This window comes from Melospiza melodia, chromosome 11 (assembly GCF_035770615.1).
Source record: "Melospiza melodia melodia isolate bMelMel2 chromosome 11, bMelMel2.pri, whole genome shotgun sequence".
Lineage (NCBI taxonomy): Eukaryota > Metazoa > Chordata > Aves > Passeriformes > Passerellidae > Melospiza > Melospiza melodia.
In genome coordinates this window covers 22,283,565-22,297,210 of record NC_086204.1, presented here as the reverse complement: position 1 = coordinate 22,297,210, position 13,646 = coordinate 22,283,565, and the positions used below count along the sequence as shown (strand labels likewise).

General features: G+C 61.4%; 3 protein-coding genes across 4 annotated transcripts; 2 read left to right on the top strand and 1 right to left on the bottom strand.

Moving 5' to 3' along the window:
- The first annotated feature begins 424 nt into the window (after nucleotides 1–424).
- MUTYH (mutY DNA glycosylase) lies at nucleotides 425–4,945 on the top strand. 2 transcript variants are annotated; one of them, XM_063165994.1, is made up of 14 exons: nucleotides 425–632; nucleotides 1,180–1,219; nucleotides 1,502–1,575; nucleotides 1,680–1,721; nucleotides 1,817–1,888; nucleotides 2,076–2,189; nucleotides 2,447–2,544; nucleotides 2,808–2,952; nucleotides 3,038–3,110; nucleotides 3,188–3,373; nucleotides 3,554–3,699; nucleotides 3,901–4,053; nucleotides 4,154–4,204; nucleotides 4,420–4,945. In XM_063165994.1, exons 3-14 carry the CDS (start codon nucleotides 1,519–1,521, stop codon nucleotides 4,522–4,524), a joined length of 1,242 nt encoding a protein of 413 aa, XP_063022064.1. In that variant the 5' UTR covers nucleotides 425–632; nucleotides 1,180–1,219; nucleotides 1,502–1,518; the 3' UTR covers nucleotides 4,525–4,945. The 2 variants fall into 2 exon arrangements, with proteins under 2 accessions (XP_063022064.1, XP_063022062.1); XM_063165992.1 differs by having other exon boundaries at nucleotides 428–632; nucleotides 3,038–3,113.
- A 193-nt stretch (nucleotides 4,946–5,138) lies between these two features.
- HPDL (4-hydroxyphenylpyruvate dioxygenase like) lies at nucleotides 5,139–7,972 on the bottom strand. Its single transcript, XM_063165995.1, has 2 exons — nucleotides 7,956–7,972; nucleotides 5,139–6,828 (listed from the first exon to the last, which is right to left on the bottom strand). Exon 2 carries the CDS (start codon nucleotides 6,815–6,817, stop codon nucleotides 5,633–5,635), a length of 1,185 nt encoding a protein of 394 aa, XP_063022065.1. The 5' UTR covers nucleotides 6,818–6,828; nucleotides 7,956–7,972; the 3' UTR covers nucleotides 5,139–5,632.
- A 1,376-nt stretch (nucleotides 7,973–9,348) lies between these two features.
- LOC134423184 (selenoprotein Pb-like) lies at nucleotides 9,349–11,867 on the top strand. The gene is made up of 5 exons (XM_063165986.1): nucleotides 9,349–9,446; nucleotides 10,173–10,395; nucleotides 10,492–10,704; nucleotides 10,828–10,963; nucleotides 11,594–11,867. Exons 2-5 carry the CDS (start codon nucleotides 10,187–10,189, stop codon nucleotides 11,837–11,839), a joined length of 804 nt encoding a protein of 267 aa, XP_063022056.1. The 5' UTR covers nucleotides 9,349–9,446; nucleotides 10,173–10,186; the 3' UTR covers nucleotides 11,840–11,867.
- The last annotated feature ends 1,779 nt before the right edge of the window (nucleotides 11,868–13,646 follow it).

Genomic DNA, 13,646 nt, shown 5'->3' with positions numbered 1-13,646 from the left:
GGCGGGAGCGCGGCCCCGCCCCGGGGGCGGAGCAGGAAGCGTGCATCGCCCCGCGGAGGTGCCCGGCAGCGGGAGGGCTGGGGGAGCGTGGGGTGTTCTCTCCGGTGCTTGCTGGGTCCGCGTAAAGCCCGGTACTCGGTGCGCGTCCACCCGGTAGCGGCTCGGTGGCTCGGTCGGGCTCCCGCCTCTGCTGTGGCTGACCCCGCAGCCCTTCGCCGTCTCCTGCCGTGCGCTGACCCCGCGCCGCTCTCCTGGCAGGGGCCCCGGCTGCAGCGCCCGCTCCGCCGCCCGCCCGGCATCTCTTCAGCGATCCGGCTGAGGTCGAGGCCCTGCGCCGCAATCTGCTCGCCTGGTACGACCGATGCAAGCGGGACCTTCCCTGGAGGGCGCTGGTAAGGGGAGACATCGGGAAACAGGGGTGGCGAACTACTTACTGTGCCTTAAGGGAGCCTGGCTGATGTGACCGTGGTGTTTTTCCTTGTGTCGTGCATCCCCACCTTCATGGAAGTGCTCCCAGCTGGTCGTGGCTGTGTTGTGGTGGGTGGTCTGGAGCCAATCCCTAGGTATGAAGAGTAAAAGCAGGGCACGCTTCTCAAATGTAACCTTCAAGAGGAGTACTTATCTCTGGCAAGGTTAGTCTGGCTGTGTTTTGATCCTGTTTCATTCCTGCCTCTATGATACCCTGTAGCAGCGAGTGCTGCATGGAGGAGGTTTCTCATGTATTTGTTTCAAGCCAGCTGGACATTTTCTTAGATCTCCTGCCTGTTCTGTGCTCAGACTGGCAGCAATGGTTTGAGAGTCACTGTGGTGCTGAGGGTGGGCATCAGCTTTGCAGCAACGTCTGAAGGGTGGGAACTGCACAGCCCCTCTGTGGGATTTACATCTGCCTCCAATTGCTTTCTGTGCAGGTAGGCTGAGGTATGGGATAGCTCTCTGTGGGATTTTTAGCCTCATAAGTAATTCTTCATGTGGGATTTCATCAGCAAGAAGATGCTTTGGCTGTCACATGATTAACCCAAACTCAGAGCTTCTGAGTGCTGGGGGGAAAATTTTTTATACTTTCAGATTCCATTGCAGTGTTCCAAGCACACCATGGATTGTTCTATTTTACACGCAGGCCCCTCTGCAATGGGGTCTGTGTCACCTTGTTCCTCGCACTTCACCTTCTTTCCCTTGCAGGCAGCAGCGGAGCCGGACGCCGACAGACGGGGATATGCAGGTGAGGAGCAGGGCTGGCTCTGGGAGATGTGGCTTCGTGTGCCATCCTTGGAACAAGCTGCCTGAAGTGGCCATGAGAGCCATTGATCCCCCTTGCAAGGCACTGGGGGGTTGGAGAACCCACCTTGGGCCTGGGGGAGCCCCTGTGGGGAAGGTGAGGGCTGGGAGGGTGTCCCATGAGCCGGATGCTGTGCAGGGTTTGCAGCCGGTGCTAACGTGGCCACAGCACGAGGTGTGGGTGGCCTTGGTGCCTGTGCTGTGAGCCCTGCCCTGCTCCCTGCAGTGTGGGTGTCCGAGATCATGCTCCAGCAGACACAGGTGGCTACGGTGATTGACTACTACACCCGCTGGATGCAGGTGACTGCTCCTTACACAGTGCTGTGCCCACAGCCTGCCCCTTTTGGAGGGGGCAGCCTGCCTGTGGCAGATCCCTGACTTGTCCCTTTCCCTCTGTCCTGCAGAAGTGGCCAACGCTGCAGGCTCTGGCACAGGCGTCCCTGGAGGTGAGGCTGCTGGGACCAGGTTCTTTAGCTACCCTGTGGCAGAAAGATTAACATTAACACTCTCCATTAACACCCTGCTGTGTCTTTCGGAGCAGGAGGTGAACGAGCTGTGGGCTGGGCTTGGCTACTACTCCAGAGGGAAACGTCTGCAGGAAGCAGCAAGGAAGGTGCTGGCATTTCTAAAGCCCTCTGTGGCTGCTGAGCTGGTGCTGGCTCATGTCTGCCCTGCCTTGCTGGGGCTGTGCTGCTGGCACAAGGCTGCAGAGGCTGGGATCCCATCTTCCCACGGGCAAAATGGGTTCCTGCACACGCCCACCCCAGCTGCTTCCCTGAGCTTGGCCCCTTCCCTGCCAGGTGGTGTCCGAGCTGGCTGGCAGGATGCCCAGGAGGGCTGAGGAGCTGCAGAAGCTGCTGCCGGGCGTGGGCCGCTACACGGCGGGAGCCATCGCGTCCATCTCGTACGGACAGGTGGGAGCTGCTGACGGTGGGCACGTCCCCCTCGCTGCCCAGCCCCGCTCCTGGCAGCTCCTGCTGCTGGGCCTCACGAGCCAAGGGTCCCCAGGGTTGTGCTTGGCTCTCCCCCCGCTTCGGGATGCATCACAGCCCCCACCCAGCCTGACCTGTGGGTTGGCCTCGTGTGTGTTCCTCTCCATGCTGGGAGCATCCCAGCTCCCTTCTTTGTCCGGAGCACATCCCAGCATGGTAATGGCAGCTCCTGGTGCCAGGCTACAGGAGTTGTGGATGGCAATGTGATCCGGGTCCTGTGCCGCCTGCGATGCATCGGTGCCGACTCCAGCAGCCCGGCCGTCATTGACCGCCTCTGGTAAGGGAATGCTCTGTCCTGGAGCTGTGCTGAGTGTGGCTAAAGGCAGGATCACCCAGGAGCCTTGGGGAGCTGAGACTGTGGAGGGAGGCAAGTGTGGAGTATGGGAACTCTTGGGAAGCTGGTGCTGCTGGGAGTAGTGGGGAAAGGAGCTGTGTTGCCTGTGCCTACCTAGGAGCTTCCCCCAGACAGGCAGGAGGCAGGCAAAGGTCCTGGCATGCTCTCCCCAGAGATCCCCGTGCCTCTCACTGCCCTTTCTCCAGGGACATGGCCAATGTGCTGGTGGACAGGAATCGCCCAGGGGATTTTAACCAAGCCTTGATGGAGCTGGGGGCAACTGTGTGTGTGCCCAAGTCCCCACTGTGTGGGGAGTGCCCGGTGAAGCAGCACTGCCAAGCATGGCGCAGAGTAAGTGTGGCCCCGAGGGTTGGCCATGCCTGGGACAAGGTGGGCTGGTGGATGAGCCCATCCTCACTTCTGTTTGCCCTTGCAGGTGGAGAAGGAGCAGGCCTTTGCCTCTCAGAACCTGTTTGGAAAAGCGCCCCCAGTGCCTGATGTTGAGGACTGTGGTAAGCATGAGGGGAGATCCCTGTTGTAGCTCCAGGTCTGAGTCCTGCAGCAACTGTTACACTGGTGCTTGCAGGTGTTGGGGACTGTCCCCTGTGCCCCCCAGCCACGGAGCCGTGGGACAGCAGCCTGGGGGTGACCAACTTCCCCCGGAAAGCAGCGAAGAAGCCGCCGCGGGCGATGCGAACAGCCACGTGTGTGCTGGAGAGGAGGGGCTGCCACGGGGCCCCAGAATACCTCATTGTGCAGAGACCCAGCTCAGGTAATGGGGCTGGGAAGGGGGGATGAAGGCACCACACAGCCCCTTCCCACCTGCATGAGGGATAGAGGAGAGGCTTTGGTTGCTGGGGTAGGGAAAGGAGCCCTTTGGGGCTGTGATGAGGCTCAGTGTCCCTGGATGTGTCCCTTGCTGTCTCACATTTCTGTCATGCCTCCTTCCCAGGTCTCCTGGCTGGACTCTGGGAGTTCCCAAGTGTCCCACTGGCTCAAGATCTGCAGGAGGAGAAGGAGAGGGAGGAGCTGGCTGATCACCTCCAGGCCTGGATGGGGCAGCCCGTGGCAGCAAAAGGTCTGCAGTTTATTGGAGAGGTGAGCCTGGAGCTGGAGGGATGCAGTGAGTCCCTGTGCTCAGCCATGGGGATGCAGCACACAGGAGAAAGGTGTCCCTTCCCCACTGTCACCCCTCCCAAGCTCTGCCCCACTGCTCATGACCCTGGCAGCCTCAGTGCACTTTGCATCCCCCATTGCCTGCCAGCTGCCCATCCCATGTGTCTTTCTGTCCCCTCACAGGTCATCCACATCTTCTCCCACATCCACCAGACTTATGTGGTCTACTCCCTGCACCTAGATGGGGATGTGACCCTGGACCCTGCCTTGTCCCCATCCCGCTGGGTGACAGAGCATGAGTTCCATGCCTCGGCCGTGTCCACAGCCATGAAGAAGGTATGGGGGGCGCTTGGGCCTTTCCTCCCTTCCCTCAGTTATCTGGGGAAAACCCCTGGCATCCCCTCAACTTCTCTGGGCTCTCTTGTTCTTCCTCCAGGTGCTGAAAGCTCACGAGAAGCAGTGCAGGAAGGAGAGCAGGCCTGTCAAGGTGAGCAGTGCTCCAGGGTGCCTGGGGCCCCGGTGCTGTGGGACAGCCTCTGGTGTGCTGTGCTGAAGGTGCCCTGGGGTTTGGGATCAGGCCAAAGAGCATCCCCAGCCTGTGGCCATCCCCTGACTGTCACTGCCCCTGGGTGTCCCCAGAGGGATCCCTGGAGCCCGTGGGGGCCCTTGGGGTCTGGCTGAGCCCTGCTGTGTCTCCTGCAGGGCTCCAAGCGGAAGCGGGAGGCCAAGGCACCGGGAGTGGGCAGCCCCTGCCCTGGGACACAGCTCTCCCTCCGCGCCTTTCTCCGGGCACCCACGGCCCCGTGAGGGCACCGACCTTCCTCATGTGAGACACCAGAGGAAGCCCTTGCTGGGGTCAGCGCTGTCCCTGTGCTGTAGCAAGCCCAGGACATGGCACTACAATGGCCTCTCACTATTCCTTTCCCCCATGGGCATTGTGCCTGGATGCGGCCACTGGTTCTGGATTAATCCTGGAGCCAGACCTGACCTCCCTTCTTTGCTGGAGCGCTCCTGGGGCTACTCAGCCCTGTACTGCCACCACTTTGGCGCTGTGGACTCATGGCAGCAGGGCTTTCTCTCCAGCAGTGGGAAGCCTGTGGCCACATGGCCCCTGCAGCCCTGTCCCCTGCCTGCATCTCATGCCCCTGTCAGTGACTGGGGCTGCTGCTGTGCCCTCCCTTGTTTTTACTGGACCTGAAAATAAATCTCAAGTGTGTGGGTTTTTTAAGTGACTGTCTGTTGCACTGTGCTAAACTGGGGGTGTTGCGCAGCCTGTGTTGGAATGTGAAGATAGCCAACATTAGATCTGAGCTGGAAAGAGGAGGAATTTCTTCATTAATGCACCCAAGAAATGGTCATTTCATCCTCACCTGGCACTCAGCACATCTTAAATAGGAGGATTAAAAACCCAAAGCAGTGCCTATAAGTTAATTCTTTAATTGAGAGGAGGAAGAGGCCACCACTCACCCTGCAGGGCTGGTCATGCTGTGGGTGGTAACTGCCACTAAGTGGTCGTAATCCAGGGCCTCTGGATTATCCACTCGCCTCAGGCAGCCCCTCATCGCTCTGTGTTTGGAGTGTTTCTGCGCCAGCACGCTCTTGGCCATGCTCCAGGTTCAAGTCTCAATAAATTAAGCTGAAACTAAGGCAGGAAGTTCTTTACATGTGGTTGATAAATCACTGGGGAACCATGGTCAAGGGAGAAATCCCAGCCATCCTGGGGCATGGTCACACCCTGCTGGACTCAGCCCTGAGCGTCTTGCTCCCACTGGAGCTGGGTTGGCTCTGGATTGATCTGGAGCCACCCCTTGGTCCCTGCCCATGGGCCATGCCAGGGATGGGATCTCTACAGTCCTTGCCCCAGCGTTGGAGTGGAGAAGCTGGGGAGCTGGGAGAGGAGGACTGCAGTGTTGCACTACTGCTGCTGGTCCATGTAGAGCTGCACAGCTTTCCACAGCGCCCGGATATTTCCCTCCCCAAAGCCGGGCGCTCCCCGACGGTCAATGAGCTCCAGGAAGAAGGTCTCCTCCGAGAAGATGGGATGGGTGAAGATCTGCATCAAATATTCCCGAGAGGGGCTCTCTGTGGCATCAGTGCCCGGCTGGCCCTTGTCCCCAGGCACTGTGGTGTCCAGGAGGATGCCAAGCTCTGCCAGCATGTGGGGGTCCTGCCCAGCTCCTCGGATCTCCTCTGCTTTTCCCCCCTGGCTGTAATACGTGGGGGGTGGTGTGAAGAACCGTGCCCCCCGCTGCTGCAGAGCCCTGGTCGTGCTGACAATGTCAGTGGTGCAGAGGCCGACGTGCTGGATCCCAGCCCCGCCATGCTGCTCCAGGAACGTGTCGACCTGGTTGGTGCCATTCTGGGAGAGGGACTCGGCAAAGACCAGCTTGCAGCCGTGGGCTGGGGTGCCCTGGGTGCTCTGCAGTGCGAGGAGCAGCATGCCCACCCCCTGCCCCCCCAGCACGTACCCCTCAGCCGGCCTTTCCTGGGGGTTCAGCAGGAGGCGGTGGAAGCCGAAGCAGCGCTGGTACCAGTCCAGAGCCGCCCGGGCCCCGCCCCGGGGGCACACGTACGTGATGTGGTCAAAGTGAGTGATCCTGATCCCATCCCCTGTGGCTGAGGGGGCTCCTTGGATGGGCTGGAAGCCCGGCAGGAAGAGTCCCCGGTAAGAGGATCGGTCCAAAAGGGTGTGGCTGATGTTGCCCACCACAGAGCTCACCACGCCGTAGGTGACAGAACCACCCTCATCGCTCAGCTCAGTGGGGGGCACCAGCAAGGAGCATCCCTGGCTCTGCAGCCGCTTGCAGAGCCCCGGCACATCATCCACCTCGAAGCAGACGTTGGAGGCTGTGCCCAGGGTGGGCTGGGGATCTACGTCATAGAGGAAGTCGTGGGATGAGGTGAATTCCCGTGCAGGCGCCAGGCGCTCGTTGACGAGGAAGATGGCAGATTCCCGTTGCAGGGCCAGCTGCCGGACACGCGGCGTCTCCCGCACGGCCACCGGCTGGAAGCGAAAGGTGTTGGCCAGGTGCTGGCCCCAGCCCTGCCTGTAGGGCAGGTGGAGGGAGATGAAGCAGGGGCGGCTCAGCGAGGCTGCCATGGCTGGGCAGGCTGTGGGGAGGATGCAGGGGGTCAGGGGGGCTGCTGGCCCTGGGGAAAAGCCTTTCCCCCTCCTTGCACAGAGCCCACCTATGTTTGCAATCACACATGCATATGGGTGTAAACTCACACCTTTTAAATGTGTGATTTTAAATAAGTGGGTCTCAGGAGCCAGTTTGCACTGTGAAAGGGCACCCACCTTCGGGACCAGCTACAAAGAGCTGCCCAAGGATGCCAAGTCCTCCTGCCAGCCTTCCACTCTGCTGCCCTGCCCCATGCTTGAGATTCCAGAGCAGGAAAGCCCCAAGCCCTGGATGCAGCCCCGCGGGTCCCCTCTGCAGCCATGTGTCCTTTGGGAGTGCCGCAGGGAGGTCAGTGGGGATTCCCAGTGGAGGAGGTGTGCTACATGTGTAAGCAAGATTATGGGGACAAGGGTTATGGTGGGAATGTCCTGTACCAGGAACATGGACTGGTAAACACAGAGCAACACACTGGTTACAGCTAAAACGCTCCTGTGCTGCCCCAGCGCCTGTCAGGTGTGTCTCACCAGTGGAGGGGAGCAGAGGGGTCATGACAGGCTGATGTGCCCTTCCCCTCCCCAACAAAGACAGCGTGGAGCCACCATGCTCTCTGCTACAGCTCGGGAACCACGACATTGCCCTCGGGGCACAGAGGAGGGATACTTCGGGAAAGTGACCTTCCTCCCAAATATCTGTGAATATCCCCTGCTCAAGGGGAAAAACAGATCTGCCCAAAACCCCAATCGGAATCACCTCTCCAGAGCACCCACTGAGACATCCTGATCCCATGGCATGCACCAGCCGCTCTGGCCAGTCCTCACAGGTGTGCATTGGGCTGGGGGCACACACCTGCTCCAATATTCCCTTTCCCCTGCCCGCCTGAAGGGGCTGTGTGCTCCGAGCTCTCCCTGCTCCTTCCCACCAGCCCGGAGCTGAGGGACCGCGTGGACCCGACGAGCACATGGGCAGGGGCCGGCGCTCCTTCCCCCCGGCCCCGCTCCCCGCTGCGCCCCGCGGCACCGGCTCGGTCCCCGCTCCGCTCCCGCCGGCCCCGCTCCCCGCGCCCGCCCCGCCACCCCCGTGCCCGCGGGCCCCGCTCGCCCTCGGGCTGCGGCTCACCGGGGTCAAGGCTGCGGGCGAAGGGGACGGCGGGCAGCGCCGGCGGGGGCGGTTCAGTTCGCTCCGCCCCGGCATGCACCAGGCCCGGCCCTGCCCGGGCCTGCCGAGCGGCCGCGGGATCGCTCCCGGCGGGGAGCGGCACGGTTGGCCCGGGCAGGGACGGGGCCGGCACACGGAGACCGCGCTGCCCGCCGCGGGGCCGCGGTTTGCGGGCCTAAAGCCGCCCAGGCTGGAAACCGCAGGCACCGCGGCGCGGGATGAGCCGAGGGGAAGAGGGAAGCGCCTGCCAGGCGGTGGCCTGGGCTCCCTGGAGCACAGCTGGTGTGTGTGCCGGGTCATTCCCTGCCAGCCCGAGTCCCGGGACATGAACTGGGGAAACGTGTCCCTGCGCAGTGCTGGGCGCTTCACGGTGTCCGGGGTACCCGGTGGGGATTTGGGGGGAGCAGCGTGCGGGTGGGGGGTGACAGCTGCGGAAGGTCACAGGGTGTCAGTCACAGGGACTGCTCACCAGCCCAGCCCACGGCCCCACATCCTTGCAGACACCGCTGGGCCTCTCAAGCCCCTCAGCAGCGATCCCCTCTCCCCCTGCTGTTTTCAGACGAATCCCCATTCTATGTGTGTCTGGGATCATGTTCTGCCCCCGCTGTGACTGTGGCTGCTTGCCCTTCCCTCCCTTATCATGTTTTTGTACAGATCCCAGGTACAATAAACTGCTCAAATATTTGCAGAGATGTCCTTGTGCTGCCAGAGTGGTGAGCTCCTCTTGTTTGGTTGGGGGGTGGAATCCAGTGTCGCTGTGATTTCCCAAGGAAACACCGACACTACCACAGCCCCATCAGCGTGGGGCCGGACAGGAGGCATGGAACTGGACACTGGGGAGTTGCTGTGGGGCCGAGCTTGGCCTGAGAACAGCCATGGCCACAACAGAACAACTCGGCTTTGGAGGTGACACTGCACCGGGCAGGGAGCTCCAGCACCCTGCTGTGTATGGGAGGCACCATCATTTTGGCTGCAGGAAGCAGAGACGACACTGGCGGCTCCTGTGGCACCTCGTGCAGGGATGGCACTATTGGAGGTCACCCCACAGTGGTGCAACCCTTCGGTGTGAGCAGTGGCCTTGGCAAGGCCCCCAGCCCTCCTGTGCCTGCGAGGTTTGGAGCGCTGTGTCCCTCTGTTCCCTGCAGCACCGCCTGTCACCTCTGGCGCCAGCCCCGCACCAGGCACCGCTTTGCTCCGGCACGGCTCGGGCCGGGCTGTGGCAGCAGCGCCCCGAGGCCACATGGCACCGACGGGGACAGTGCCTGCCTTGTCGCTGTCCCTTCGAGGCCGGCGGTGGTGGCCGGGGCGCAGTCCCCGCTCCAGCCAGGCTCTTCTCCTCCCTCCGGGGCGGGGAGAGTGGTCAGGAGATAAAAGGGGGACCGGGGCCAGCTGGAAGTTGCTGAAAGCTGCTGGGGCCGGGAGCGAGGGAGGACGGCAGCGAGGAGAAGCGCGGTATCGAGGGCTCGTTCTCGCGGGGAGAGGGCTGGGGAGTGGGGGCACATCCACCCTGACCAATCCTGCATCTCCCTGCTCCTTCCCCAGACCATCCCCTCCTGACCCATATCATCCCCCTTGCCCGTTATATGTGCTGGATATTAGAGGGATGGGGAATATCTTGGGGTGGGCAGAGTTATGGGGCTGTTGGAGGACGGGGCTTCAGGCAGATTTTGGAAGACTCAAGGGCTTTAAAGGCTCTGTGTACCCCCAAAGCACTTTGTGGGGCACCAAGGACTCTCAAGGTGACCTGAAGGTGAAACCATCTCTGTCCCAGTGACTGCTCACTGGCAGCTGAGATGATGAGGGCTGTATCCCTGCTCCCTTCTAGGGCAAGGACAGACACCTCTCTGGGGCTGGGTTTGTTTTGTGGGATCAAAGAAATGGAGAAGGCCTATGGGAGGAGGAGCACCTTCATCTCTTGAGATATGGGAGTGGGCGTTCACTGCCAGGGTAGAGCAGGATGTTGTGGCACTGGGTGCCCACAAAAGACAGTAGCAAGGAGCCCAATAGCCCCCCTTGTCCCCCTTTCCTTGTCTCCTGGGATGGGGGTCGTGACTCCCAGTGCCAGGATCAGGCCAACACTGCCCACAGCCCTTGTCTGCCCTGGAGCTGGCTGCAGGGGGATTTTTTGGGGGTGTAGTGGATCTGGGAGGAGGGTAACACCCCGTGTGCCCCTGCCAGGGCCGGGGTCCAGGATGGGGCTGCTGGTGCTGGCCCTGGCCACCTGGCTGGGGCTGGGGCTGGCCTCGGCCTCCGAGGAGCCGGCCAACAGCAGCCGGATCTGCCAGGAGGCACCGGCATGGACCGTCAATGGCTCGAGCCCCATGGAGGGGGCGGCAGGGCAGGTGACGGTGGTGGCCCTGCTGAAGGCCAGCTGACAGTTCTGCCTGAGGCAGGCCCACAGGTGAGCCCCGCTCCCCTCCCCACAGCAATCCCCGGCACCTCGGGGCCGTAGGGCGGCCCCTGCCCGGCAGCCCCTCCCAGCGCCTCCCGTCCGCAGCCTCGGGGGCCTGCGGGAGCGGCTGGCCCGGCAGGGCATGGCCGAGGTTCGCTACATGATCGTCAACGAGAAGGCGCCGCTGTCCCGCGCCATGCTGCCCGAGCTGCGGCGCCATGCCCCGCCCGGCGTGCCCGTGCTCCAGCCCGAGCAGGAGGACCCCGACGTCTGGCAGGTCCTGGGGGGTGACAAGGACGACTTCCTTGTTTATGACCGGTGAGTGTCCCTCGATTCGCCTGAGGCTTTGCTGGGTGTTACAGAACGTTTGATGGGTGGGGGTGGCTGGGCTGGGGGTGTTCCAGCCCCCATCTTGAGCCAGGCCATGACTTCTCCCCTCAGGTGCGGCCGCCTGGCTTTCCACATCCAGTTGCCCTTCAGCTTCCTCCACTTCCCCTATGTGGAGGCAGCCATCCGCTCCAGCCACGTCAAGGACTTCTGTGGCAACTGCTCCCTCTACCCCAACACCACCCAGGAGGTAAGAGCTGGAGTGCTCACTGGAGCCGGGATCCCTGCTGTCCTTGGCACTGCACATCAGCAAGAACAATCTTATCTCCGTGCTGGGGATGGGCTCAGGGTTGGCAGCTGCCCTCAGATGTGTTTGAGAGGGAAGGTGATGGAAGGTCTGGAATAAGGGCACTTAAATAGGTCAGAGCTTTCCCGTTGAAAAGGAATTGACTAAAGGGGTCATACCCCATGTCTGGGAATGCTAACTAGGACTGTTCCCATATAAGAAAGGGCAGGCAGTGGATGCAGAGGTGGCAAGCTCAGAGCAAAGAAAAGGCTGTAGCTCTGAGCTTGGCAGGCGATTAGTCACTTCCCAGGAGAAAAGTACATCCAGAAATACTGAATGCAAATTCCTGTTTCTGGACCACAGACAGCTTGAGCCAAAGGCACAAGTGTAAAGGCTTGTGCCCTGTGTGCTCCAGCCTCTCCTGTCCTCCCTGTGCCCTGGGTCAGGGCTGGAGAGCATTTGCTCTGACCCACAGTTTTCTGTTTGATGAATGCTGCTCTTCCTTCTTCCCGGTTCACAGCTGTGCTCCCAGGCTTTCTGCAGGGCTCTGTGGGCATTCCCGTACCATGCCAGCCCTTGTGTTACTTTCCTCAGGCTAACAGCACCATGGAGGGCCCTGCAACCCCGAGCTCCCTTCCTGAACACGAGGGGATGGAGTCAGAGACCCCTGTCCACCAGCACAAGCCCCTCCATCCTCACCACCATCACGAGGTCAACAGCGAGAGAGACACAAACCCAGCTGAGGACCACAAACCTGCTACCCATGCTCACCACCACCACGGAGACCATGGCCAGCTCCATCACAAGGAGAAGAAACAGAAGGAGGGCGATGGGCATTAAACCAGGCTGGGCAGCCTTGCAGAACCCAGTAGTGTGCAGACGACCCCACCTCACTTCACAGAGGCATGGAAGGACTTGCTTTGGGCTGCTGGTCACCAGCAGTGCTGGTTTAACAACTCTCTCCAGCAAACCCCATGTGGGTTGCCCTCCTACGCTCTGATAGGGATGGAAATTCCCCTTGGACCCTGCTCAGTGCTGCATTTTCAGCCCCAGGGCTCAGTTCTGAGCCTTCATCTGCCCCTGCCTGCCTTTCTGTGCTCAATGAAGCCCGCTGTGCAAACCAGGAGGTCCCTGGTCACTGCTGGCTGACACTGCACAGGGCAGCAGGGCAGGGTGGAGGGGCCAGAGCTGGGGTGGGAGCAGCACTGCTGGTATCCTCTGGCCATCCAGACACCCCTGGGTGTGCAGGAATCCCTGGGTCTCCTGGCCAGGGAGCGAGGGGAGGGACAGCGTGTGCCCCGCAGGACACGGTCCCAGGGAGGAGCGGTGGATGTCGCGGCTCCCCGCGGTCCGAAGCCGGTCCCCCGGGCTGTGCCGTCCTGGGCGCCCCCGGACCGTGCGCACGGGTATGTGCAGTGGTGCTGGGTGGCCGCAAGATGGTGGCCTTGTCCCCTCTTGGAGACCCAGGGGCTGGATCCGGTGGGCGCAGCTCGGGGAGGGCAGGGTGGGGATCCTGAGGTCTTTCCTGCGGGTAAGCGAGGTGGGAGGGCAGCGTGGATATGCGGAGTGCGAATAAAACCTCTGTGAAGTGACCGCTGCTCAGTTTGGCCTCTGGTGGCCCCGGGGAAAAGAGAGAGGCGTCCTGCTCAGCGCTGGTCTGTGCCCCGGGCACAGGGAGGGACACAGGGCTGGATGCAGACCCCAAGATGCAGCAGCCAGGGATGGTTTACATGCCCTGAGCAGGAGCTGGAGGTACAGGGGTTCAAGACTGAAGAGAAGTCTTCCTCAAGAGAAGACCCCCATCTCTTCCTGTCTTCTGGCTGCCTCCCAGGATGGGAGTCCAGGACATTAACACTGCGCTGCTTGGAGGGTGTTTGGCTCGGCACCTCCATGCCTGGCTTGTAGGTGTGATGTTGGGGTGCCTGCCCCAAGCTGCTGCTGCTTCCCACATGCACTCCAAAGTCACCGTGGGCATCTTGTCCCCAGCGCAGTTCCCATTGCAGGCACATTGTGGGGCTCCCCAGGCTCAGGCAGGTGGGTGCTGTGCCCCTGGCAGGCACTCATGCCTGTCTCTGCCCTTTATCCAGCTCCATCCATCATCCCACACAGCCCTGCTCAGTGCCTCTCCAGGCCCTGCAGCCTGAGTGGGGAGCAGAGAGATGATTTTCTGCTCGGTGTTTTCATCATGCTGTGTTCCAATGCTGGGTTTCTGCACCCTGTCTCTGCTGGAGGATGCTCTGCACAGTGACTGGGACAAGAACCAGTGTGAAAAGGAGCTGTTCCTCACAGGGGTGAGAGCAATGGGATCAGACGTGTCTTTCTTACCAGCCAGGCTCTCCCACAGTGTGCTGGCTGAGACCCTGCTCCCCCTCCTCCATCTCTCCTCCCCCTTCCTCCTCTACCTGCTCCCAGTAGCCTGCAAGGGCACCTCTGTCTGCTGCTCCTGCCATCAATATTGAGGTTATCTTTTTCTTCTGGCAGCTGCTGTAATTGAAACAAAGCAGGCCGGGCCTCACGGGCTCGGCTCCTCTCGCTCATTTTGCTGGTGCTGCTGAGACAACTAATTCATCTTATCGATGCATGGCTGGCCTCTTTTCCAACCAGACCCAGGCAGAGCGGTCTCCCTGCCACAGCTGCTAGGAGCAGA

What these genes read in the sequence shown, in the direction of transcription:
- MUTYH (XM_063165992.1), top strand. Translation starts at nt 1,519, where the DNA reads ATGCTCCAGCAGACACAGGTGGCTACGGTGATTGACTACTACACCCGC. An exon ending in ACTGCCAAGCATGGCGCAGA is followed by an intron (nt 2,953 to 3,037) that starts GTAAGTGTGGCC and finishes TTGCCCTTGCAG; the next exon opens with GTGGAGAAGGAGCAGGCCTT. An exon ending in GCCTGATGTTGAGGACTGTG is followed by an intron (nt 3,114 to 3,187) that starts GTAAGCATGAGG and finishes TGGTGCTTGCAG; the next exon opens with GTGTTGGGGACTGTCCCCTG.
- HPDL (XM_063165995.1), bottom strand. Translation starts at nt 6,817, where the DNA reads ATGGCAGCCTCGCTGAGCCGCCCCTGCTTCATCTCCCTCCACCTGCCC.